The 27527-nt window shown below is 39.4% G+C and overlaps 1 protein-coding gene across 1 annotated transcript; it reads right to left on the minus strand.

Moving 5' to 3' along the window:
- Positions 1–122: 122 nt before the first annotated feature.
- On the minus strand, positions 123–27527 carry cpm (carboxypeptidase M; the record flags this gene model as incomplete). The annotated part of the gene is given in 11 exon segments (XM_038296213.1): positions 123–669; positions 1592–1740; positions 1853–2005; positions 4730–4900; positions 5047–5152; positions 6508–6607; positions 12342–12514; positions 24300–24397; positions 27398–27454; positions 27457–27502; positions 27504–27527. Coding segments are annotated over 11 exon segments (1332 nt in total), but the record flags the coding sequence as incomplete, so codon positions are not given.

Genomic DNA, 27527 nt, shown 5'->3' on the forward strand with positions numbered 1-27527 from the left:
TTAAAATCTGGTTAAATATGTTTTACATTTAAATGCAAACAATATTTTTGTGCAGGTATATTCAGCATTACAACTCTGAACAGAAACCTGAAAGATGGAATCCAGCCATCATCTTTATCTAGCTGCTTTTTCTGGTCATAAATAAATTGGTAATAAAACAAAATATACTGACGACCGTCACTTGGCAGCACCTTTTCCTTCAGCCGTAAGCAGCTTTATACTTCATGCCGGACATTTTCTATCCACTAAACTGGCAGCAACCTGTGTATCCAAACATGCCTTCGGTAACCTCTCAACTCTTTCCTGTTTCCTTTCCTGGTCTTCTAGTGTTTTGTTTGTTAGAGACAATCTCATATTGCCACTGTAATTCTAACCACCACCTCCTTGGAGGCCATTTTTACCGTCAGGATAACGTTAGTCTATTAATGATTGCATCACCATCACTAAGCTGAACCCTAATGTCAGCCTGCTCCACATGGACGCGGCCGTGGCACAACCTCCTCCAGGGTGTACTGTGTAATTACAGGAAGGGCTCGGCTCAGGTAGAGCGGGGAAAGTCGCTGAGGCGATGTGTCGTAACATGAAGTCATGCTTCATGGCAGAGTACTGATCTGGACCATACGGGACTCTGAGGGTTTCTGTCAGAACCTCATGACCCGGGTACCTCACCTGTGCATTGAAAGGATCAGATAATTAAAAGGAATGTACACAATAGTACAATAGTTTTACTTCAAATATTACTGTAGCAATTTTATGGTAATATGTCCAGAACTTATAATGTAATTTCAAAGTTGGAATGTAATAGCAGGTGATGTGTAACTTTACAGAACCAATAGGTTGCTTTACTGGACACTACAGAACAACCTTCTGGGTACCTTTTTTGGTAATTGTTGGCATTTTCAACATTTATCTACAATATTTAAAAAACTTCTTTCAAAAGCATAAATGTAACTTTTATGGAATTCACATCATCCTTCTCCATCAAAACACTGGTAGATGTTGTTACAGCATCAGGGTCATCATTTAGTTGTTCTAAATAGTGAGCAATGGCTTTATCAATTACTGGTGCATTACAGAGACACGTCAGATGATGTGTCTTTGATACGGTACAAGGTAAACATTATTTTTAGAGATCCATATAATGTGGATAAATAGAAAATGTAGAGTGAATAGTGTTATTTTTCTTTCTAAGTAAGAGATAATTGCATATATCAGTCGTCTAAGGTTATATGGTCTTCATTTGCTGTCCCAACATTAATTCAAGGATATAAAGTATTACAAACATTTTAGAAGATATTAAAACAAATTTCCAGGAATTACATTTTTATGTGCTCAAACTTTCTCATGTCATTTCACGAATTGAAAGGTTTTGGGTACTTACACAATCTGGCATCAAAATGCAAAATCAATTAATATTTGATTTTGTATCTTGACAAATCTTAACGATCACTTTCCTAACGGTTCTTGTCTTTCTTTCTGCCTCCACTGGAATCTTTCTTTGAAATTTGTAATTTCCGTCTTTTTCTAAATGAACAGTATCATTTAATCATTTCTAATAAAAGCATAGCATGTGTTTTTGTTGTAGCCTTACTTTAAAGGTGTAGACTCCAGGCACAAGCAGCCGGTAATATTCTCCATGTTGGTTGGTTCTGAATGGACACATATTTTTGCGACCCTCAACCTCCACCACTGCGTTTGGCACCGGTTTACCCGAACCATCGAACACTTGGCCTTTCACTCCTAAAACAAATGGAGATTCATCATTGTGAGCCCAAAATCAAGGGTATAATGTGATGACAGGCTTCAGCGGAAACAAATAAGTCAAAAGATGAGCATGTGGATAGGGTCTCACCCAGGTGGACCTGCTGAATATAAGCCAGGAGAGCCTTTTTGTTGTCTTCCCATAAGGAAGGAAGTTCTTTCACTTGAGGAAACTTGCAACAGGAAAGCTCCAGTGTCAGCTCCAAACACTGTGCCCATACATAGTTGTAGTCCTGCATCCCACCTGGAAACGCATTTATATTTCTATTTTAAACAAAACATTCTACCAACACCATCTAGTGTTGGGGAAAAAAAACATCCAACAGTGATGGGAAACAGCAGAAGGATTCTGAGAGAATTGTTCTAAAATATGATATCAAAATATGTTGTTAGATATATTATAGACATATTAGATAAGAATGTTTAACCTCTTGTTAAAATTTCTGAGGTATTCTATATCATAGAAGGCATAGAAGAAGTTAAGGTTAATAAGAAAGTGGGGTCATAAAGATTGGTGAAAAATATTACTTTTACTTCTAAAATAAATATAAAACAAAAAAATAGCTTTAAAACTGAAAAAGAAAAGATTTGAACCTGATGAAAACATTTCAAAACTGAAAGGGAATGCTTAGGATATTTCTATTCCCACAGTTCTTGAATGCAACACCTGGAAATATTTTCCACAGACACCCAAGTTGTCTTCCACTATTCCACACCCAATGAAACAACAACAAAAAAAGTAGTGTTAAAAATGTATTTTAAGTTTAAAATATTTTTTCCCTTAATTTCAAAATTATTATAGCATTGAACTAGCCTGATAAACTAGCCCAACTGCCAGCTGCCAAATCATTTTTGCCTGCGAGTGGTCTAGCCTCGATCAATCCCCCAGGCCCTAAAACTGGCGGGCCAATCACAACGCAGAGATGTGCTTTGAATTTTTGGATGCAAAGTGGGCAGGGTTTTCAGGGTGTGACGACAAAGCTGAGCGACGCTGGAGAAACTACAACAAGGAAGATGGCAACAACTATTGAACAGTAGCATGCACTGCGGCAGCTGCAGCTTTCAATGGAGCGCTCCATTGAAAGTTAAAAGGTCTCTTTTCTGTTGTTCAATAAAAGTAAGTTTAAGATCATTTGAGGCGAGAATATTATACTTTAAAGCGTCAGTATATGGTCCATTTATCGGTTTCATGCGTAATTAAAATTATGCAGCGTGCTCCCGTTCTCACCAAGTCCATACTTTCCAGTATTCTTCTCAAGAACATACTTGGCGAGGACACGAGTCTGTACTCATGAATTCTAGTGAATTGAGAAACATCCAAGCTCATTTGTCTCAGTTTTGGAATCAGTTTTTGAAGGATTAGACTTGGGGTATTTGTTGAAACGTGAGCAGGTAGAGGCTCTAAGCTCATTCACTTTTAAGAAGGACGTATTCGCCGTTTTACCGACAGGCTGGCTATTTACACTCCCCCACCAGCTTTCTGTCATGCTTACCACGTCACAGTCAGAGCATTGGCCAATAGGCACAGAATTGGTTTGAAAAAAAAAGGGTTGTTCTCATCAACAATCTTCCGGATCAAATTCATTGAGGCTAGACTAAATTACACATTTAATCTCACATTTAGTCTGGTTTATCAGGCTAGCTCTGAACATCTCAGAGAACTCTATTAAATTATCCATTATGTGTAGATTAAAGGTACAGGGTAATCTTTTATTTCCGGATGGATCAACTAAATAAGTGGTCCTCCTAATTTTCAATCGTTGTGGTTTACGTAAGGCCGTCCTACGCGATCGTCACATTAGCTATCTTTTTCTGTGCATGGGCACTTTCAGGCATATATCTGTGGTGAGCTGCGGTTTCAGACAGTCATTAAAGCTCGCATTTCTCACAGCGGTTCCTTGAAAATGGCAGAGGGTTGTAACAGAAAAAGTGGCTACTAAGTGTTTGAGAAGAATAAAAAGGCCTCAGAAGAGACAGATATATCGGCTGTCACAGCGGCCTGCTGTCACCATAGGCTGTCGCTACCTGACAGAGGCGACTAATAACAAAGATGGCGCAAGCACCGCGCAGTAGAGAAGGAGTGACGTGACCAACGGACACAAATCAATTAACTGAGTTCACTGTAAAGTCCACCATATAGTACCCGCTCTATATAGTGAATGAGGGGTTAGGGAGGACGTTTGGACAAAGTAAGGTATGAGAACCGCAACAGAGCGTGTACGATAAGAAATGGGCTCGTTCATGCTCTCGCATAGGTTTAACAGGCGTTCCCCCAGGGTTGTGCATGTGTATTTTTTTTTACAGCGGTGGGTCTTTTAAAAGAATCGCGAAAATCCTCCACAATACCTTTAATCTAAGAGCGGTAGCAGTAAAATTCGATTAATTTGACTCTTGAAGCTACAGAGGTCCATCGTGGCTCAATCTACTGACAGAAGAACTAAAACACAGACACTTCTAGAATATATGAGGTGAGAAAATGCATGGCGCTAAATCCACTATTGGAGGAAAACCTGTTTGCGGCTGCGGAAGACCTGGAACCGGATTGAAGTGTGAGAATGGCCTAGTCAAAATCCAGATGTAATCTCAAATGACAATTCTTGGCAAAATGTGAACAAGTTCATGTGGTAAGAATAAATCTGACCGATGTTTGATGCTTCATTGCGCCATCTGCACCCAGAGAAAAAGTGGTACAACAAAGTTCTTCTGATTTTAATGTTTCCAGATAAATCCACTTTTCATTTTCTTTGTTATGTTTGAAAAGTGTGTGGCTTTTGGTCTGAGATACTTTCATGATAGTAATGTGGTTTGCCTTTTATCAAGTCAATTCTAATAGCCCTCCTCTATAGTTTAGTTTTTTTTTTCCTAAATCCCAGTTTTAATGCTTATCAAACAGACTTCAACCTTACATGGAGCTTTGCCCAAACCTGAAATCTTTTAGAAATGCAGAATGGGGGGAAGCTTACTGTACCTTCCAAAGGGTACCAGTGGTATCCATTGGTTATGCCATCCCGGAAAGGTCCAGTGTCGTCACACAGGTTTCCCCGATGCATGGAGGCATGGTTGTATGAGTAAACCTTAGCCAGGTGAACAAACACATCATCGTCTGGGGAAAGGCTGGCCGCGCCAAAGAAATCCGAACCTGGAAAATCAAACATGGAACTGGACAATTAGCTCAAACTCATTCTGTTTTTTTTTCCTCTATGGGACTTTACCGTCCCTATAAAGATGGCACAGAAAACAACAAAAATCACTATCCAAAAGAATATATATATATTTTTTTTTTACCTCTGTCACTGTTGTCATAAGGATAACTGGCTACCAACGCTCCTCCATGAAGGTTCGCAGACAAAACAAAAGTTTCCGTCTTTAACCAGCCAATCACAGCTCTCACCTGAATAAAATAAAGACATCAGTTCATCAAAATAACATTAAAGATGGTTTATATGAGTTTAAAAATCACATTTAACTTGAACTACTTTCAGTTGCGGATCAATCCACACACGGTTTTAGGAACATAATACTCATGTCTTTTCATAATAACGGAGTTACATCACTCAGTGAAGCGGATTTGGATTTACTGTCTTTTCACAGCAGAAGGTTTTACAGCTGCAGGGGACGAAAAAAAAAAAAGCCAAAACCAGGGGAAAGATTTATAGTTCAACCTCCTTCTCCTTGTTTAGTGGCAGGTTCAGACAAATGCTCTATCAACACATTGACAGTGCTGCCAGCATTTACAGAGACTGGTGAAGAAAAAGATGTTTAGTGTCTTTGCACTTATTTCCAGGTTTTTATTTTCACAGAAATTGGAAATTATACAAATTTAAAAAACCCAAAGGTCTAACAAAACTTCCAGGCCAAATTATTAACATACGCCATAATAACCAATGCAAAAAAATAAAATCTCTACTCTACTCTACTCTACTCTTCTAACAACTGGAAACTAATTTGATCAGTTCGTACTCTGACTGTAAGATGACATCACAAAAAAAGGGAAGGGTTTCCTAATGAAGACGTAACAGAAATGTGCTTCACTTAAAATAACTTGTCAACACAGTTTTTCTTCTCTCTGAGCCTCAGCAGCATGTTGTATTTATAGAGAATATTGCAGTCATCAGACATAACCAAGATCATAAAGGTCCCATATTATGCTACATTTGGAAATAAAAAATATTAACAATGAGGCACCCACAGCAGTTTATCCCTTTGTGCAGAAAAATTCCTCTCAGGTTAGACAGACAGCCTTTACCATAACTCTCCATATTCAGCCCTCATCTTAACAAGCTGTTTTGGCTTTCTGCGTACCCATCCTCCTGAGGGCCACACAACCGTGACAATAACTCAGTTCGTAAAAATAACTTAGGTGGTATAATACGTTCGATGGAGGCTGTAGCTTGACTAATGGGCTGTAGCAAACTGCTCTGGACAGTCTATTTCCCCTGATGACATCATAAGGGGAAGGGTTTACAAACAGAGCATTTTGATTACAAAAAGTCTACGAGGCATGGAAAGGCAATAACAGCATTGAAAAGTTTTAATTTTTTTTTCTTTTTTTGTGAATCTCATACAAAGTCTTCCAAACACATAACACAATTAGAAAATGTTTATAATGTCAATCTTATAAATCTTATAAAAGAATGAGATGGTTTGGGAAAAAAAACAAGCCCTCCTTCTGGGAAAGCAATAACTTTCTTGTACATGCTTATTTGAAGCCAACATCCTCCTTAATTTCTTCTCGACAAGACAAACCTCAGCTTCCCTCTGCTCCTCTTTCAGCTCCCGCTGCTTTCGAAGACCAGCAAAAGCATCGGGGAATCCCCTGTTCAGGTCGACGCCATTATGGTTGAACCTAAAAATCACAGACGGATCGATTGATAATGTAAAAATGTAATACCTGATGCTACCTTACAGACTTTACTGAAAGGTATAATAATTATAAATAGAATAGAATTCAACTTCATTGTCATTACATTCAGAGATGGCAAAAGTGAACTCTCTGCATTTAACCCATCCCCTTAGGGAACAATGGGCTGCCATTGTGCGGCGCCCGGGGGCAGTGTGTGGTTAAGAGACTTGCTTAGGGACCCAGAGTGCAGGCTGTGGGGATCAAACCGGGCACTTGCAACCTTCTTAGAGCACAAGCGCACTGCTCAAACCCATTAGGCCATCAATCGCCCAGGAGTATTGGCCTAGAAAATAATGAAGTAGCACAGCACGTTTCTAATGCTTTCCTAAACTTAATCTGTTTAAATACGCAGAGCGACGCTTTGGAAAAGGGACTAATGATTTCAAAGGATAAGACTCCAGATTCCTGATGCATATGAGAGCAAAGACTGTAGCTGTTAAGACTGTGAAGGAAAGCTAAAAGGGTGGGAAACCAAACAGGTGTGACTGGAACCATAGAGCTGTCAGAAAGAAACACTGATACCAAGTCAGCATTAAAAAGCAAACGAATGAACAAATGTTTGTTCTCAAGACAGAAGGACCTTTCTGAACGAGAAAAACATCCATCCATCCGTCCATCCATCAATCCATGTCCACAGGAAGTGAGTGATTCCTTTTAACCCAGCAGCTGTTCAGAGCCAATATCTGAAAGTATTGCTAATCTGCATCATTGTTGAAGCAAACAATCCTAACGGTTGCTTGCTATGAAGCTAAAGCTGCAGAATCTGTGACATGATGGTGTAGACATGTAAAATAATCCAAATTCAAAGTCAGACTCAAATGTATAGGATCTTAACAAGTTATCTTTTTTCCTACTCAGTCTTTTCTTTTTTAATATATGAATCAGCTTCGGTTATATGAATTTGCAAAACATTACATTGCAAAACATAACTTAATTACAATTTGTAAAAAAAAAAAAAAACTATTCAGTTTTTTGCTTTTTTGTCACATTGAAGGTTCAGATTTACATGCTTTTTAAGCAGTAGACCATCACAAAGTGGCACACTAATGGTGGATTTGATTTAAAATGTAATAAATTAAAATCTAAACAAAATGTGCAGTTCTATTCTGCCTACATCTTTGATACCTCAAAATAAAATACAGTGCAGCCAAATGGCTTCAGAATATGTCTAAACAGTGTACAGGGTTGGGCGCTACAATAATGGTCTACCCTGAAGAACCAGGAAAGCTAATGTTCATGCATTTCACAAATTTAATCATCCAATAAAATAAGCAGTGATATTTCTTGCCAAAAGGCATTTAGAAAATGAAGCTGTTTAATGACTAATAAAACAAAACAAGCTAGTTTGTGTCCCATGACTCTTTGTAACTATTGACGATTTCCTAATTACTGTTTGTGTCAAATATTTTGGAGTAATCTGTCTTTGCACAAGTGTACACGTTTTTAGACAAACAGCATTTAAGATCCTTTTCAGTCAGGATACAAAACATTTCAAAGTACTGAATCAGCACTAGTGAAGTTTTTAATGACTTGTTTTTAATAACTGATTCTGGCAGTTCAGCCATTTTAGTGCTTTTAGATCTTAGTGCTGTTTGACACAGTTCTTTTAGACCACCTGAGGGACTGGGTGGGTGTCAGGGAGACTACTCTGCAGAGGTTTAGATCCTACCGGTCAGAGAAGTCTTTCTCTGTCTGGCTGGGGGACTCCACAATATCCTCTGCCCCCTTTTATTGCGGTGTCCCTCTGGGTTCTATCCAGGGACCTTTATTATTTGCACTATACCTCCTCTCTCAAAGAGATTTTTACTAAATATGGTATAGTGTACCATTTCTATGCAGATGATTGTCAAATTTATTTGCCAAATGCTAAAAACAGCCACTGCCTTATGACGCCTCTACTTGACTGTCTGGGTGACATCAAGGCTTGGTAATCAAAAGAATTTCTGAAGCTTAATAAGAGCAAGACAGAGGTGATGGTGTTGGCAGTGCCATCTCTGATTTGTCACCTTTTAAGGATTGTGTACGTGTGTGTACATGTCACCATAGAAAGCTACACTATATTGCCAAAAGTATTTGCTCACCTGCCTTGACTCACATATGAGCTTAAGTGACATCCCGTTCCTAATCCATAGGGTTCAATATGACGTCGGTCCACCCTTTGCAGCTAGAACAGCTTCAACTCTTCTGGGAAGGCTGTCCACAAGGTTTAGGAGTGTGTTTATGGGAATTTTTGACCATTCTTCCAGAAGCGCATTTGTGAGGTCGCACACTGATGTTGGACGAGAAGGCCTGGCTCTCAGTCTCCGCTCTAATTCATCCCAAAGGTGTTCTATCGGGTTGAGGTCAGGACTCTGTGCAGGCCAGTCAAGTTCATCCACACCAGACTCTGTCATCCATGTCTTTATGGACCTTGCTTTGTGCACTGGTGCACAGTCATGTTGGAAGAGGAAGGGGCCAGCTCCAAACTGTTCCCACAAAGTTGGGAGCATGGAATTGTCCAAAATGTCTTGGTATGCTGAAGCATTCAGAGTTCCTTTCACTGGAACTAAGGGGCCAAGCCCAGCTCCTGAAAAACAACCCCACACCATAATCCCCCCTCCACCAAACTTTACACTTGGCACAATGCAGTCAGACAAGTACCGTTCTCCTGGCAACCGCCAAACCCAGACCCGTCCATCAGATTGCCAGATGGAGAAGCGCGATTCGTCACTCCAGAGAACGCGTCTCCACTGCTCTAGAGTCCAGTGGCGGCGTGCTTTACACCACCGCATCCGACGCTTTGCATTGCACTTGGTGATGTATGGCTTGGATGCAGCTGCTCGCCCATGGAAACCCATTCCATGAAGCTCTCTGCGCACTGTTCTTGAGCTACATGAAGTTTGGAGGTCTGTAGTGATTGACTCTGCAGAAAGTTGGCGACCTCTTCGCACTATGCGCGTCAGCATCCGCTGACCCCGCTCCGTCAGTTTACGTGGCCTACCACTTCGTGGCTGAGTTGCTGTCGTTCCCAAACACTTCCATTTTCTTATAATACAGCTGACAGTTGACTGTGGAATATTTAGGAGCGAGGAAATTTCACGACTGGATTTGTTGCACAGGTGGCATCCTATCACAGTTCCACGCTGGAATTCACTGAGCTCCTGAGAGCGACCCATTCTTTCACAAATGTTTGTAAAAACAGTCTGCATGCCTAGGTGCTTGAATTTATACACCTGTGGCCATGGAAGTGATTGGAACACCTGATTCCAATAATTTGGATGGGTGAGCAAATACTTTTGGCAATATAGTGTATTTCAGATTGGACAAACAAATGAAAAATGTTTTAAAATCGTGTTTTTATTAATCTCTGTATTTTATCGAAAGTAGAACTGTTTTTATCTTTTAAGCAGGTTTTACACTCTTTTATTTCTAGCCGTCTGGACAACTGCAATGCACTTTATTCAGGCATTAGCCAATGAGCCCTCTCCTGTCTGCAGTTAGTCCTAAATGCAGTTCTTGTTCTCTGCACTGGTATTTGTTTGTTTTAGAATCGATTGTAAGATTTTATTGTTTGTGTTTAGAGCTTTGAATGGGCTGTCTAGTCAATACATTACCGACCGGTATGTTCTTTAAGGTCTGAGGGCCATCTTCAGTTAATAGTGCCTTAGATGAGACTTAAAACCAGAAGGGAAAGAGCCTTATCTGTTCTTGGTCCCAGACTTTGGAATGCTTTGTCCCTTCTTATACAATCAGCCTCTACATTGTAGTGTTTTAAGTCTCTTCTTAAGACCCACTTTTACTCTTTGGCTTTTAACACCGCATAATTGTGTATTTATTTTAAATTCTGAATGCTTTTTTTGTGTGTGTGTGTGTTTTGGGTTCTTTTGTTTGTTTTTATGTACAGCACATTGGAAACATGTTTTGTTGTGAAATGTGCTGTATAAATATAGTGGATTTGATTTATTAGATTGAGAAACAAGGGCAAACATTTAAATGATCCCTAAATGGGATTTTTTCTTCTTACCTAAGAATATGGTGAATACTGGTGCTGGCAGTATCATGGGAACAGGGAAACTGGTCAGAGTTGACAGAAAATAGGTACCGGTACTTAAAAAAGGACATGACAGGATGGGACGATCCTAAATATAAAGGAGTTAGGATGGTCAAAGTTCGGACCTGAACCTGATTAATGTGTAAGATTTTAGAACTGGTCCTCACAGCTGCTCTTAATTCATTTAACTGCAGAGAAAGAGGTTCCAACAAAGTACCACCTCAGGAGGGTCAGATTACAAATAGATGCTACGATTTTCCTAACTTTAAAAACCATCCAACAATTTCCTTCCACTCCACCACTAATGCACTTCTGTTGGCCTACCACATAAAGACCCAGGAAAATGCACTAAGGTTTGTCATTTTAAAGACCAAACATAATGTCTGAGCTGCTGAAAATAAACATTTTTTTGCTGTTAGATGAATCAGCTTAAGTCAGGTGGAATAAAAATCTGAACCAAATCCAGGGAAAAAGCTTCTGTTTGTATAACAGGACTTTTGTTTGTTTGCATACGGCATTAAAAACACGAAATGAGTGCAGACCACACACTCGGTTTACCCCCCAAACAAATCTAAACCCCACTTCCTGAGGTGAGTCCCATTAATGAGGCCGCACAAATGGATTTTCACCGTCTCTTTGTGTTAGACAAAAAGACACACAAACAGGGACAAGTCCTAAAAACATGACAGAAGACGAAGTCAAAACATAAATAATTAGGGGTTTTAAGGCTTTAACCGTGTCTGCAGCCTGAATGAGATCAGTGTTTGGCTTCCTGCATATCTGGATAGTTTGGGCGTTGGAGCGTTCTCTGTTTAATTTTTGTACAACAAACATGATCTCATACCAAAGTAAAACTAGCTATTTAGACTCTTTGTTACAGATCAGCTGTCCTTTGAGAAAAAAGAAATCCAATTTTCTTTAAAAAAGAGAGAGGGAAAACAGATGGAGCTGATGTATCCAGTGCAGTTTGAAAAAAAGATGCTTCTATCATTTATTTTATTTTATTGGGCTTTAAGAAATAGGAAATAAAATAAAAAGAATTATTTAAAAAATGATTTTGCACACCTTGTATTAAATGGTACACAATAGCAGAAAAGATTTCAAACGTAGGAACCTTTTAGTTATTAATACAGTATGTTGCCATAAAATGTTTTGTAAGCTTTACACATGTGGCCGAGTTTCGTTCTACTAATTTAGCTTTTTTGGGCCTAATTTGAACATTCAGTGTTTTTTTTTCTTCTTCTCTTATTATCCTTAAAGATGTTTGAGAGAACATTAGGGAGGCTCCCACAGGAAGCTCATTAGAGTGCAAAACAGTAAACTAAGCAGGGGGTGGGGGGTGGTTGGTGGGTACATCCCAAATAATTAAATATCTGATTAAAAGAAGAATTTTACTTTTCCTTTTAGTTACTTTTTTGTGTGTGCAAAAAATCCTTTTACAGTGAATTAAAAAAGGCTAAAAGTATTCGTACCATTTTAAGATTTCTACTAATAAAAAACCAAAAGGCACATTTTCTTTCTCTCCTACTTTAATAAGCACAACAGCGCACTAAGTTATAATACAATCATATTCGGCTTTTTTCGAGAAAATGTAGAACAGGGTGTGAATATTTTCCGAAGTTACTTTAAATCCATTCATTTGTTTACCTTCCCTGGCTGAACAGGCAGTGTGTATCAGCTTCATCGAAACCATCTGGGTTCATCGTCGGCAGGATGTGGATCCGAGTGCTGTTCAGCAGCTGCAGCACCAATGTTTCCTTGTCACGGTAACCTCGCACCAGCTCTTCAATCAACTGGAGCAGAAGCACTCGGCCCAGGACCTACATCACAAGCATGAGTTTCATGTGTGTTAAAAAGGAGACTAGAAGACAAATATTTATACTAAGTAAATTTCCTAGTGTTGGAGTAACACTTTAAGAGTTTACGCTCACTGCGAAAAGGATCTAGAAATAAGTAAAACATTCTTAAATTAAGTGTATTAACCCTTAATTTATGCAGGTAAATAAGATGATTTCCCAATGGAATGAGTATCAATTACTCTTAAATATTATGCACTTGAAATAATACAATATGATTGTTTTTTCTTATTTTCAGTGTAAATTTTCTTGTTCCATTGGCAAAGTGTGTCACTTACCTCTTCAATTCAAGACAAAAAGCACTTAAGAAAAAAATACTTATTTTAAGAAAAAAATACTCAGAAAACTCAGCCTGTCTGCGTGTGTGTTGCAGTTAACACAGATGTTCTCCTACCCCTTCCACAGACATTCTGCTGCACCTCTCCCAAATTGTAGGTGACCGCAGACAGGAGGCCTCTGATTGGTCAAATCTACATCTGCTCTAGACTATGCGTATTTCCTGTTTGGTACCTTACCTGCTTGTTTTGTTTGTATGACCGCCATTGTGGAAAACGACTCGTGAAGATGGACCAGCTAGAGGAGCGATGTGCGCGAGAACGCTCGGACCGTTTTTCCACCTGGATCCCCGCTTTTTTTCGCCCTCATGTCCCTCCGTTATCACACAAACTTGCCCCAACATCCTCGCCTCCTCGGCCGTTTCTAGACCCACAGCTAGTTCCTGATTGTCCCTCTTGCATTGGGGCGTGGACTAAGACTACGCTTCAAAATTTGGCATATATCAAAAATATCAGAATCAGAATCAAGTTTATTGCCAAGTAGGTTTGCACTTACAAGGAATTTGACTTGGTGTTGTTGGTGCAGACAAAAAACAAAACAAAATAGCAAAATAAGATAGAATATATATAAAATATATATACACACAGAAGCTATATACAAACAGTAGACTGTGCGTTAATGTAACGCAGAAATCCTGAATGGGGGAGAGAAACATTGTTCAGTGTCACGGGCGGGTCTTGGCCTTGTTGATAAGGCCGATAGCAGATGGGAAAAAACTGTTTTTGTGACGGGAGGTTCTGGTCCTGATGGACCGCAGCCTCCTGCCAGAGGGTAGTGGCTAAAATAGTCTGTGACTGGGGTGCGAGGGATCAGCCACAATCTTCCCTGCACGCCTCAGAGTCCTGGAGGCGTGCAGCTCCTGGAGAGATGGGAGGTTGCAGCCAATCACCTTCTCTGCAGACCGGATGACACGCTGCAGTCTGCTCTCTGTGTCATACCTGTGACAAGCTCACTGCGACACACTGCTGAAGGTATAACCAGCCCTTTTCTTTAACACTGCAACATTTACAACAAATCTGGAAATGACTCTTGTTTCTATGGCGATTCCTCCCCTTTTAGGGGAGCATATGGGAGATCCACATAAGGTACAGAGAAGGCATCAAACTGGATTGAAACCACTTTTTGACTCATCAGTGTTAAGAAACACAAATGCACTTACATGTTTTATGCAGGTTCAACACAGTTATTTCCAGTTTTGAAAAAAAAAACATTTAGAGCTGAAATGTAATGGGAGTGAAGTAGAGTTTGGGGTGGTGAGCTCTGGACTCTGGGCCCAATTGACATATAAACACAAGTCCTAGAGCAGCAGAAAACGCAGTGGACTATAAAGTTAGTGTTAAAATATGTAAATGCAGACCTTGGTGGCTTAATTTGAGACATTTTTAGTTGAAACCTAAAAAGTATTAAAAGTTGCACATTGTCTTACTGTAAGTGGAAAATCAATTCAAATGTTACAGCCATTTACTAAGAGAACTAAGTCATGAGTTAATGATTACTTCTATGAATCGATTAATTATCGGATGGACGTTTATTCCTTACAGAGAACTTTTTACGAAAAGAAACCAGGTGAAACTTGTGGAAATCGGGATAGAGTATATTGACAGATGAAAACATTTTTTGGGGTTAGCATGGGTTGGTATCTAAAATGCAAAATGTGTACATATTTTTTAAATCTAGGTATAACTGCTGTTGTAAGCGGTGCACTTTGTCAGCTAAAGGCATGTTTTACAGTCTCTATATTCCAATTAATGATTGATTATTGAATTAGTTGAATATTTCATTAATCGAATGATCACAATTATTCGGACTAATTGTTCACTGCCTTTACAATTTTCTCTTCCACAAAGACCAAGTAGTTCTGCCAGTAAATTTCATTTAAATAAATATAATTTAATGGGGATGGTGCCAGTCCTTGTTATACAAAGGAAAAGCAAATGTAAATAATTTTAAAACTGTTAAGTGTAAAAAAACTGGTAGTAGTCACCAACAGGACCTTCTTTTCTCTGACTGAGTTACTTATTTAAATATTTCTACTTTATCTTTTTGAATCCTGGAGAAAATGATGAAAAAAAAGTAGAATAGTGACACACGTGCTTCAATGTTCAGTTAACCCTTAGTTACAAAAAGACTTAAATAAACCAGGAAAAATAAACATAATCTTTATGTTGAATTGATGTGAGGCAGGAATGGAAATCCAATCCAAGGAGGCGGTTTATATTTGAACAAAGGGGCTCATTGGATGGTGGGGATCGGGAGACAAGAGAAACTTTGTGAATAAATGTGAGCTCTGGGAATAAGAAACAGAGAAGGGTGGGAGAGGTGAGAAGGTGTATAATGAAGGAACATTTCAAAACACAAGTCAGGACAAGCTTTGCCTCCAGCCATCGTTCTTCTCTCCTTTAACACCCACCCAAACTTCCTTTCTGCTGCTGTCACACTCTAACACAAACGCCTAGGTTAAATATACAGTCGGATGGATCATAAAGTAGCCAGCAAAGAAACATTTCTGTTTGGTGTTGTGTGTCTGAGATCTTGATCTTTATTGTCCCAAAGGTCCATTGTTTTCAAAACACACATCTTTCCTGCCAGGTTCCTTTATCTAATGTAAATGTTGTCTCACTGTAAGACTTAAACACACAAACAGGATTAATCCAACTCCAATTTGTTACATCGATTGTCCATCCAAGAACATGTTTACTTTTTAAGTTTATATTAGAACCAGTGTGGCTGTGGTGGGTAAGGAGTTAAAAAAATTGTAGAACAATCTAGTAAAGAAACGTGGGAATTTCTCATTATCTTCCACTAAAAAATACAATTATTTAACTATCCAAATGGGCAAATGCAAAACCAAAGCTTGAATAAGAAAACATGCAATATCCTCAAACAATATTTACTTTCAAAAAACTGCTTAGTGGAACATTTCCTCCAGCTAAAGTTGAAGAAATTTACCACTTTATTAGGAACGTCTTGCTGGTTCCAGGTATGAGATGTGGAGTCAAGTCATTTCCATGGCATGAATTTGTTCCATCCAGCCACTGAACCAGATTAATTAAATGGTGAATTAAAGTGTGCAGATTGGACTCACCTTGTTCAGTGGCTGGACAAATCAAATACTTGGTATAGAGATGACCTGATGCCTCCACATCTGCCACCTGTGTGACCCACCATCCATCCATCCATTTTCTTTCACGCTTAATCCCAAGCAGGGTCGCAAGGGGTGCTGGTGCCTATCTCTAGCTGTCAACGGGCGAGAGGCGTGTGTGACCCACCATTCTTGGTAAATCATGAGACGCAATCTACACTCCAGCTAATTCTGGTCCTACCATCTGATTGGTGCAGCTGCCTCCAATAAGCTGGGAAACCACATTCAACCCCTGAACCACCATCAAACCCTCTGAACAGGCCACAGGGACAACATGCTCAGGCATGAAGGTGTGGATGGTTGCTTAGAAATCCATGGGTGGGTCAAAAATACTATGGCTAAGGTCTTACTTGGACAACAACAGATACAACATGTCCAGAGGTGCCTCATTTGATGACTCAGAAAGCTCCAGAAGAAGGTTTCAAGTAAGATGGAATTACTATGAACTGAATGACTGACAATTTTCACCAGCATGTTTCAAGTAAGATATTTCAAGGTGGAGTGCCCAAATAACCAGACTGGAGGAACGGCATAGCTGGTATAGTGAAATAGCTATACAAGAATAATTGTTATTTCACACCTTTATATATTTTTTTTCTTCTCAAATTGATGTATCTTGGGAATAAACCTTTAACCAATTGAAAATATTAATAACTACAGTCACATTTCTAATGACAATGCAGTTTTGGGTTGAACAACAGAGCTGTTGGTAAGTTCCATTTCCAACATCTGAGTAGGAAATTGTAACTGGAATGCCCCAGAAGGTCAAAGCCATCAGTCCGAAAGTAAGGGTAACACACCTAACTAATTTAGAACAGGATGTTGCTCTGCTGTAAACATACACACAATACACATCAGTATATCGGTCAGTGTTATTTTAGTAACAATGGCCCTCGTGGCCATATACTCTGAATGTGAGTGCACAAGCAGGAAACTGTACCTTCATAAATATGTTACCTACTTCCATAAAAAAAAACAGCCACATACACCACTTCCAATGCCAAACAGCTTTTGTTGACCCTGGAATGAATGTGGGGGGTGGCATCTCCCGCAACTGAAAAAAAGCCATCAATCGATTGACAAAATGCAAATGCAAAGACTTGCTAGGATGAGATTCACTGACCAGTGGTCACTAAACATCTATCCAAGATGTTTATGCTTGCCTCCACAGTGCAGGGTTTATTGGAGACTTCCTCCAGAATTTAACCCTAACCCTTGAAGTGGAGAGGAAGGAAAGGCCTGTCTCTAGTCCTTAAGAGATCAGTTTGGGTTTGTCTTTTGTGTCAGTTCTTCAAAATAAACAGTATTATTTCCAAAAATAGTATTTGACCAAGCTGTTGACAAGCAGAAAAAGGAGGTAGTTAAGTTTGGCTCTCCTACAAACAGTCCCTTTTTTGACAAGTGCAGTGTTTAAATGGTTTAATTTACAAAGTAGCTTTTTCTTGAGAGAAAAAGAGTCCTCAATTAAAGACAAAAGCTTTTATCCAGAACGTTTGCTAAACTACAATTTCACTTTTCTGTAGACTTTACATGGAACTGGTTACCACACACATCGCTATAGAAAAGTCTGATCTACAATAAGAACCATTTAGAGAAAGACCCAACTTCAGTCTAGTCATTCAGCAAAGGAGTTGAAAACACTTTAATGGAGGGATTAAAACCCAGATTCCAGAGAAGCCTAGAAAGCATTACAGATGAGCCTCAGAGATCATCTGAGCTGTAGGTATCTTACTGTAGAGCTTTAATGGCAGCATTGTTAAGAGTTTGGGGCACCTCTCCGCCTCAAACATCAGATAGCTTTGTTCTGTTTAGATAAGAATAGTTTTGTTTATCTTGCTGTGCATTAGCAGATGAGGGCTAAGGCTTGGCTTTGTAGAAAGGTGAAAGTGGGACTCACTGCATGAAAAGTGAGATTTTCGTCCCCGTAAACCCCCGCAGATCTGCCTGATTTTCGTCAGTTTCCGACAATTTGCAACCCGTGCTTGTCCGCGTTTGTCGTGCCACAAATTGTCGGAAACGTACCATGACGTATGTGGAGAGCGATCAGCTGTACTAATGGCCCTAATTAGCATATGAATGCAGCAAACCCGCGCGGCTGGCCAGGTCTGGCTTGAATAACTTTCTCAGTATTGGCTGAAACCACTATTCTCAAACAAATGAAATCGCTCGTGATTGGCAGCAAAACCACACGTGGCCACGCCAGGCTTTAATTTTCTTACTGAGTATTGGACGGAACCACTTCTTTTTAAACAAGTAAAGTCGCTCGTGATTGGTTGGCATATATATATTTACATATATATATTTATTCATATATATATATTTATTCATTCATATATATATTCATATATTTATTCATTCATATATATATTCATATATTTATTCATTCATATATTTATTCATTCATATGCTGTGTATTTATGTTATCCTACACTACTACACAATTATTATGCTACCATCAAGGACATGAATGAATTTATACAGGGAAATGAAGATTTGCCAGGAAGCTGTTTATGCATAGAAAGAGCTTTATTAAAACACACACACACAACTATATACAACGCGTATCCAAACACATGCGTTTCTAAAAATTAAAAGTCCGTGAACGGTCCGTTTGCTTCCTCGGGGTTGGAGGTAACTGGCAGCATTCCCTCCGAGGCAGGTCCGATGTGCAGACGCCTACTGTGCGCGGCCCTGTACTTCGGCATCGCTTCTAACCGGGACTGCAGCTTAACACAGAGTTCAGTGAGATCCGGCCTACGAAATGGCAGCGACCGTACAATCCATCCAGAGACACCGCCGCCGACGCCATCTTCTTCGTCGGACATGAGGTCGACGGTGGCGGACTTACAGAGTTCCACTTCCTCATCTGCCAGCACACTCTGCCTCGCCTTCAGCAGCTGAAAAAAAAAACAATGAATCAGCGCACTGCATATGGACACAACACATCTATCAATGCACCGACTCTGGCCCGACTCCGGCCCGACTCCGAGCAGATAGCCTGGCAGCCTCCGCACGCAGCGTGTTGGCTAGCAGCGTATATCTGAAGCTCCTGCATACCGTCTCATAATACGTCTTACAGGCAGCTGGAAAACAATTAAATGAGAGTGGTATGAATAAAAAAAAAAATCAAACGCAAGTCACAGTAACAAGGAAGGAGAAAACATTAAAACAAGTCACTTACACACAATGTCGTCTTTATCAACATCGTGCAAATCTGGACTTGCCGAGACGGCAAATAGGAGGTCACCGCCTCATTGTGAGGCGACTGTAGTCTGTGAAAAAAAAAAAAGTACAGCTATGGTCGGTATTTATCCGTATCCATGTCCTTTTACCGCAGAATGAAAGCATATTCTTTAAACCTTACCCCTGCTCCGGTTCATAGCGCCTGCAATTAGTCTCCGAGTTGTGAAGACGGCATACTGCTTCCTGTGAATCACAAAAAATACACTTTAATAAAGCTTTAGGCTAGGCTGCTTTTAGCTTACCTAGCTAGGCTAGGTTGTCTTTAGCTTGCCTAGCTAAGCTAGGCTGCTTTTAGCATAGCTACCAGTAATCGAACATATATTTACCGCTAGCATGGCGTTGTGCACCCGTCTTCTCTTCCTCGAGTTCGTATATCCCGCAAAGTTGCTCGACTGCAGAGCCACCATCTTGTCCTCTATGGACTACAACCTGGAGTGCATCGAATTCTCCAGCAGAGTGAGGCGCTCATTCATGTCGGCAGTATGTTGGGCAAGCTGACGAGACAGTCCGCTGATAGCAATCAGCAGTTTCTTCTCGTCAGTCTGCGGGCTGGCCGAAAGTTGTGGACTAAGAGCAGTTGGAGGCGAGTTGAACGCGAGACGTCGTGCAGCCATTGTTCACGTAACAACAAAATACAAACACGGTAACTGGAGATGAAGTTCTTCTGAGTATAGTAACACAAACATGTCTTCTAATATGCTGGTCTCGCGAGTAGTCGAAGTGCACAAAAGCTCACACGTGATTGGACGATGGGGGCCGGAGGCTCATCAGGCTCCTCCAATCACATACGACGTCATTGTTATACGGAAGGACTCGCGAGAAGAGCTCGCGTCGCTCCATTCTGGAAGGTGGCGGTAATGCACCTATAAATTGTTTGCAATTGCAATTGTTTGTCTCCATAAGATTGAATTTGAGCAGGTGGACATTAGAGATAATAAATGCAACAACAAGTTTTAGAATCAATATTCTATAAATAATATGTACCCAGGAAGAACAAAAAGCACAGCTCTCTTACAAAATTTTAAGAAATCTATGATAGTCAAAATTAGGACAAATTATTTGAAATTCCCAATTCCTCCTAAATATAAAGAATTACAATTTAAAATAATAAATAACATATATCCTTCAAATGAGTTTTTAAGAGAGAGATTTAAGTTTAATGTTGAGAATTGTGGCTTTTGTACAACTCAATTGGAAACAACTAAACATCTTTTTTATGAATGTAAAGAAGTATTAAACTTATGGGATCAACTTCGAACCTTTCTGTCTTCTAAAACAATAAATTTAGATTTTATTTCCTGGCAAAACATTCAATTCGGTTTATCCATTAAAGAAAAAAAACTTGAATTTTTAATCAATATTCTAATAATTGTAACAAAGTATTATATCCATAAATGTCGCTATGCAAAATGCTCCCTCTCAATCTCTGCTCTCAAAAATGAACTTTCCCTTTTCAAAAGATGTCTGAGAAAGATGCAGAATTTAAATGCAATTAAATTGTTTGAGTTAATTGAAGAATTTCAGTTGGTAGTCCCCACTGATTAATTTACTTTAACTACTATTATTATTTTATTTATTTTTATTTATTTTATTTTATTTTATACTTTGTTCCAGCCTGTGCATTTAATTTTATTTTTCAAAAGCAGGAGTTGTGATATTTCTTCTTGTATTGAAATATTTGTTATTGACTTGTTATTTGAGATTGTTATTGTTTTCTTATATATTCAATAACAAAAAAAAATAAAAAAATAAGTGGAAATCTAAAAAAAAAAAATTAACCATTACAGCCAACTGATTCTGAGTAAAACTAATTTTTGAAGTAAATTATTTTGTGTATTTTTTTTACATAACATTTGCATACACAGTAATCTAGCGTACTTTAATTAAATAAATCAATTCAAGCTAAAATGTAAGAGTCTATAATTAGGCTATACTGAGCCTGATCTATTTCTACCATCTATTTGGGGGATATTTATTGCCATACTTTGGGCCACTTAATACCAATTTAGCATGCTGACCTATGTCCTTATGACCACAGTGTACCAATCTTCTGATGGCTACTTCCAACAGGATAATGCGCCATGTTATAAAGTGAATCATCTCAGAATCATTTCTTGAAACTTTTCCACTTAAGTAATTGTGAATTGAGCATATTGGCAGACAACATTTTATTTTTTATCTTAAATGCAAATTAAAAAAAAAATAATTACTGCTCTAAATGTATTGCTCTGTCAGCTAAAGATCTGTTTTGGTCTCTATACTTTAATTAAATAAATCAATTCAAGCTAAAATGTAAGAGGCTATACCTGATCTCTTTGTATCAGAGATTTTCTTACCCAGAAAGATGTCACTTGGGGTAAAACCCCCCCTGCAACCCTGGTTTGCATTTGTATAGCTCACAGCATGTTCATTTACATGTTAAAGCCTCCCCTAGAATTCCATGGGGGGGAGGCATGGGGGGAACACTGCCTAAGAAATTCCACGTCAATTTCTGACAATTTACGGGAGTTTTCGGCGAAGCCTGCAAATTGCCGTAAACTGCCGCTAACCTGAAGTTCCACGACAATCTACAGTGCCGCATATTGACGAAAATCCCACTTTTCATGCAGTGACTTGTTTAAAAATATGGATGGTAGAGACAGACCGGGGCTGTGGGAAGATTGCTAGATTTAGTGGAAAACCACATGAGAGCTACCTCATTCTCTGGTCCCGCCCCCGCCCTAAAGGAAACATTTTAAAGCAGCTTTATAGAAATAACAAATATCACATACAGATTAGTTGTTGCCTTACAAAGTTGGATTTGTTTCTTTTTGGCACATTCTTCTTTTGCTTTGTCATTTGGTTGCAGCTCACAGATGCTCAGCTAATGCACTATTGATGGGTTAGAAAGGATCCAGCTGCTCTTATGTGGCTAAATTAGAATTTTCCAAAATGGCTATGTTTATCCTTTGAATCATTAAAAGAATTTTATCTTGTCGCCATCCCGCCTCCTTTACTGTAGTCCAGTTGTTTATACTTGCTTTTCCAATAAATTACGTGACAGAAGTTTGTTTGTGGTTTCATGTTTCCAAAAAAATCAGTAACTGAAGAGGCTAATCAGGAACTGGGTTTTCCAGCGCAGCACTTTGCAGTACAGCAAGGTTGACAAGACTTACAGCCAGAGCTACAAACAAATAGTCCAGATCCCCGTCTTAGAAGGGCCTAGTAAAAGCCAAGCTATTTTGCAAACATTGGGGGGAATATATGGTATTTCAAAGGTTCTGGAGTCAAAACACAAGAAAGACAATATATCCAACAAAGCCAACAAAATACACTAGAGTTTGTGGCTGCAACAAGTCAAAATAGGAAAATTAAATCAAAGCTGTAGAAAAACCTAAATATTCAAGCAACGGTTTCAGACAATGTTGAACTAAAAAGCAGAAGATTCAGAGTTGGACAGAGTTGAAAAGTTTTTAGGTGGAATGTTTAACAAAGAAAGATGAATGGTTGGACTACATATTTGTTAATCTTTTGCTTCCTTACCAGCAATCATAAAGTAATAAATCTAGTCAGCAGAATCGGATACTTTATCTGTCAACTCCAGGCGGAATGGAAGCCTTTGTTTTTCTTTAACAGCTTTAATGAATAAACCTGCAGCAAAGGCAGAAGGAAGGTGGAAGCTGTGTACTCAGTGGGATGAAATACATCATCTGTTTGAACTGAAACCAAATATTCACCTTCTCAAAATAAATGCGGTTAAGTCAGCAGGTCAACCTTCGAGGAATCAAACTTCAGCTATACTTGAAGTCATATGCTGGGAACTGCTCAGCAGGCAGCAAAAGGCAACATGAGACGCTCATCCTGGGATGTGTCTCTGTGTGTGCAGACAGAGTGGGAAGAAAGGTCTTTTTCCGGACGTTTTCCTCTGAACTGACACACTCCACTGGTTCTGTTTACTGACTCTGTGTGTGAGAGGCCGCAGTGTGTCCAGGCGTGACTCGTCTCTTTAAGGACCTTCCTACTGACCCGCACACATGAGCAGCACCGATACCCAGTCCTCTGTATCCATGGTTACCAGATGCTAATCAGCAGTCTCTAGAAGTTTCCATTAAAGGGTCATTTCTTTACTGTTTCACAGGAAATGATTCAGAAACACTGTTGCGTAGCACACTGATCCAATTAAACTGAAGTTTTCTTTCACTGCTGTCATGGCAACGACTAATCTCATGCTGATATCAAGCAGCCATTATTCGTAAATGTGTCATTGTTGTTAAAGTGTGATTTATACGTGAAATATTTCCCTTTTTCTTCTTTGCTAAATAAGTCCAACTATTTGCCATTGGATGGAAAACTTTTAAAATTTTCCTCTGCTGGATTTGGATCTAGACTTTGACTAGACCACTGTAGTAGATTAATCTGCTCCTTTTTCCTCCAGGAGTATAACCTCCATTTGTCCTCAATCAGCTTGAATCGCCTTCCCTTTACCTGCTATAGAGAAGCATTCCAACATCATGCCTAGCCTCCAGCCATCTCCATGGTTAATGGCTGGGCTAATATCTGTCACTATCAGGTTTTACCACCACACCTGAGGTGATGCTATATCTGGTTTGCAGAGATCATCTGTGACTGACTTCTTTGCAGAGATCAGATCCCTGCAGCTAATCCAGCCTTCCTGGCTGCTCTCCCTGCCCTGTCAGTTTATGCGTCATCCTTTTTCATTGTTGATTAGATCTGAATAAATAAGGAACTGTGCAAATAAATGTCTTTTCTTCTGTTGAATCCTCCCTGTCTGTGTTCCAGTTTTGTTGCTTCCTTTGAATTTACCAACATCTCTGTCATACTGTTTTAATATTGACTCAGCCTGCTGTCCGTTTTCATCTGACAATAATACAGGCCACCCTGCAGTCTGTTGTCTAAACACAAAAGAGTTGGTGGACTGTGTCGGATTCTGAAAGGCTTTTGTGGATCTCTTTAGTAACCGTTCAGACCCACTTCCTGCGCAACAGGGATGGTTATGTTGCAGTTGTGTGTGTGGGTGTGTCCTCTCACCTCATTTCCATGCATATTCGCAACATATTTGAACTCTGGGATTCCAATGGTGTGGCGACGAGGGCTGACACCCAGAGCCAACACCCATAACTGCTGCCCTGAGGACACAGAGTGAGAAGATATTTGTCAAGGTTTGATCTGATACTTTGTTTCCTTTTAGATGGTGAAAGGCTAATAATGGATGGATGGATGGATGGATGGATGGATGGATGGATGGATGGATGGATGGATGGATGGATGGATGGATGGATGGATGGATGGATGGATGGATGGATGGATGGATGGATGGATGGATGGTATGGATGGATGGATGGATGGATGGATGGATGGATGAAATGTACTTATGTAGCCCTGTTAAAGTTTAATTATATTCCATGTTCTTCCACGTTTTTCCAGCCATTTTTATCTTACAGAATCTTCCAGAATTCTTTAAGTTAAAATGTGAGTAAACTCTTGGTGATCTAGAATTTTCCACACAAACACATCAGCTGCTACCATGTTGAAAGCTGCTCTGAACTGGGTGAATGAAGCCATGCAAGCCTCAACACGCCTCACACTCACATCGAAACGTGATTCATAGCAAAGTGTGTAGGAGTCACTGCGGCAGCCTGGCAGATAGGGCGGTTCAACCAGGACCGATGAGGCGAGAACAGAACAAAACACAAACTGATCTGGAAAGAGGCCAGTTGGTGTCCTGGATTAGCTCAGATTAGCTGTGTGTGTCAGTCTGTATGTCTGAGTGTGATTAGCCCGATTAAAGTGCCCCAGATTAAATAAGCAGCCGTCCTCACCTCTGTCATCTGATCGCAGCGACTGACACCCGGCCGGAGTTTAAGTTGCTACGGTGACAGACACCTGATACCTAACCGTTAAAATGTCATCCCATGTCAGTTTATGGAAAGAAACCTTTCTCAGGTTGTACTTGTGGACATAACTGACTTTAGATGCAGGTTCAAAGCACTTTAGAACCTAACTTACAGCAGTAAAAACTGAACTATCCTTTCCATGCTGGCAGGAATGGACTAGAAAGACCTGCAGCCAAAATCTGATTCTTACAACTTATGGCTGGATTTAGAAGAAGAAAGAAAAATGAAACATTTTCCTTCCCAGTGAAAATATTGCAGTTCAAAATTTGGTTCAAAATAAAGGACATTTAATAACCTAAACTCAGGTTCTAGGACTATGACTGCTTTTACAAAGCTCTTTAAAACCCAGTTTAATTGTACAATGTCCAATTTTAGAAATCTTTAAAAAATAATAAACCCAAACTATTTATGTTTTTGTTCATGCAGATAGGGGGGTGACCCGCTTGCAGCACGTGGGGAGCATTGTGGGGTTAAGGGTCTTACCCAGGAACCAACATTCCTAATGATGTATTGGCTGTGGCACAAATTCCCTCACAAGAAGAATAAAAGTGGGGTAAAGAAATCCCTATAGGCTGTACCGTGTTGGTGGCAGGGTCATGCTGTGGGGATGCAGTTCTTCGGAAGGGGAAGCTAAGCTGGTAGGGGTTGATGGGAAGGAGCTAAATGGCTAAAACTCAAAACTTTGGCTATAAATAAAGGTGAATAGTTTGGATCCAACTTTATTATGGAAGACCAGCTCTACCATATTTAAAAATAAATACAAAAATAAATAAATGCTTAATAAATAAATAAGCATACAATTAATTGCCCCCAAAAATACAATAAACAAATAAATGTAGATATAAATTAAATTATACAGAGACTAAGGGTGTGCAAAATAATCGTCATGACGATGCATCGCGATTCTAATTTATGTGATCTACTGCATCGATTCTTGAAAGCAAGAATTGATTTATTAAACAAAACCAAAAAAAGATGAACAAATAAAATACATTAATGGTTGGCGCACATCGCCAAACAAGTGAATACAACTCCAGTCCAGCAGATGTCGCTGTGGATGTGTTGACCCCCCGCTGCCTTGTGTCCACAAGGATGTCCGGCCGTGGGATAAACTGCGACGAGTCATATGAAAATAAACCTGGAGGACACTATTAAAATTCGCCCCGTGGTTCCACCACATTTCAAGTCAGATGCTTGGATGCATTTTGGCTTTAAAAACAAAGAAGGTAAAAATGAAATTGATATGACGCACGTAATTTGCAAAAGGTGAAATATACATTTAAATGTTTTTCGTTTCAATTGGTTTAAAGACCACTGAGGCCATGTAACGGCATCTGAGGTTAACCTTATTTTCTTATTTTAAGTCTTTTATAATCCTAAGATCTTTTTGTCAGTGTGTCCACGCAGTAATAGTAATATTTCTGTCCAGTATTTGTTTTCATGGGCAACACCTCCAACATTTTCATAAATACACTAATGTAATGAATTCAGGTGTGCTTTCAGTGTATGTAACATTTGAAGACGACGATCAATCATACACAGCCAGTCAGGAACTGGTAAGGGCTGTGTCCTTTTTCTTACAGTGGTTCAGTGAAAATATCGCAATGGCATCGTGATCATCGCGATATTTCAAGAATCATCGTGATAGAATTGCATCGGCATGTGAATCGTATTCGAAGCGAATCGTAAGCTCTTTGCCAAAGACCTCAACCCACCCCTAACAGAGCATAAAATGGATATATTGCTCTTTTAATTAGCTTTATGTATTTACTTTCGCCTTTGTATTAATTACCTTAATTTATTTATTTTAGCTGTTATAATCTCAACTTTTATTTTTTTAATTCTATTTTTTTTATTAATTTTATGCTTACTTATTTAATGACCATTTAATTATTTATGGATTTATTTTTAAATAAGGTAGACGCTGCAATAGTTTATTGTAAGAGCTGCTAGTCAAACTTCAGCAATGGAGAATTCCTGGCAGGCTTGAAAATAGGTGTTCACAGATACTCTCCAAGGCACCGTTTCCGCGATTTTACAAATGATGGCCTTTTTATTGACCATAATGAATTATGATTTTTTGGACTCCAAATATTTCTGTTTTTTACTTTAAGTTTTGTTTCGTTCTTTTCTGCAGTCCTGGCAGCTGCAGGCTGAACTTGGACAACCGCAGCTTTAGGGGATTCTAAACGCCATGCAAAAATCCATCATAAACACATCTGCCTGTCGTACCTTTGACCGACTTGCCGATGCTTGTACAGGTGGAGTGAGTCGGGTTGGCGGCGCTGCCTGGAGGAGGTACTGCTCGATCTTCGCTGTTGTGTGGTAACGCAACTCAAAGCATCAAAGAAGGGACGAGCCA

The sequence above is a fragment of the Cyprinodon tularosa genome, unplaced genomic scaffold (assembly GCF_016077235.1).
Source record: "Cyprinodon tularosa strain WSP-4 unplaced genomic scaffold, ASM1607723v1 ctg369, whole genome shotgun sequence".
In the NCBI taxonomy this organism is placed as follows: domain Eukaryota; kingdom Metazoa; phylum Chordata; class Actinopteri; order Cyprinodontiformes; family Cyprinodontidae; genus Cyprinodon; species Cyprinodon tularosa.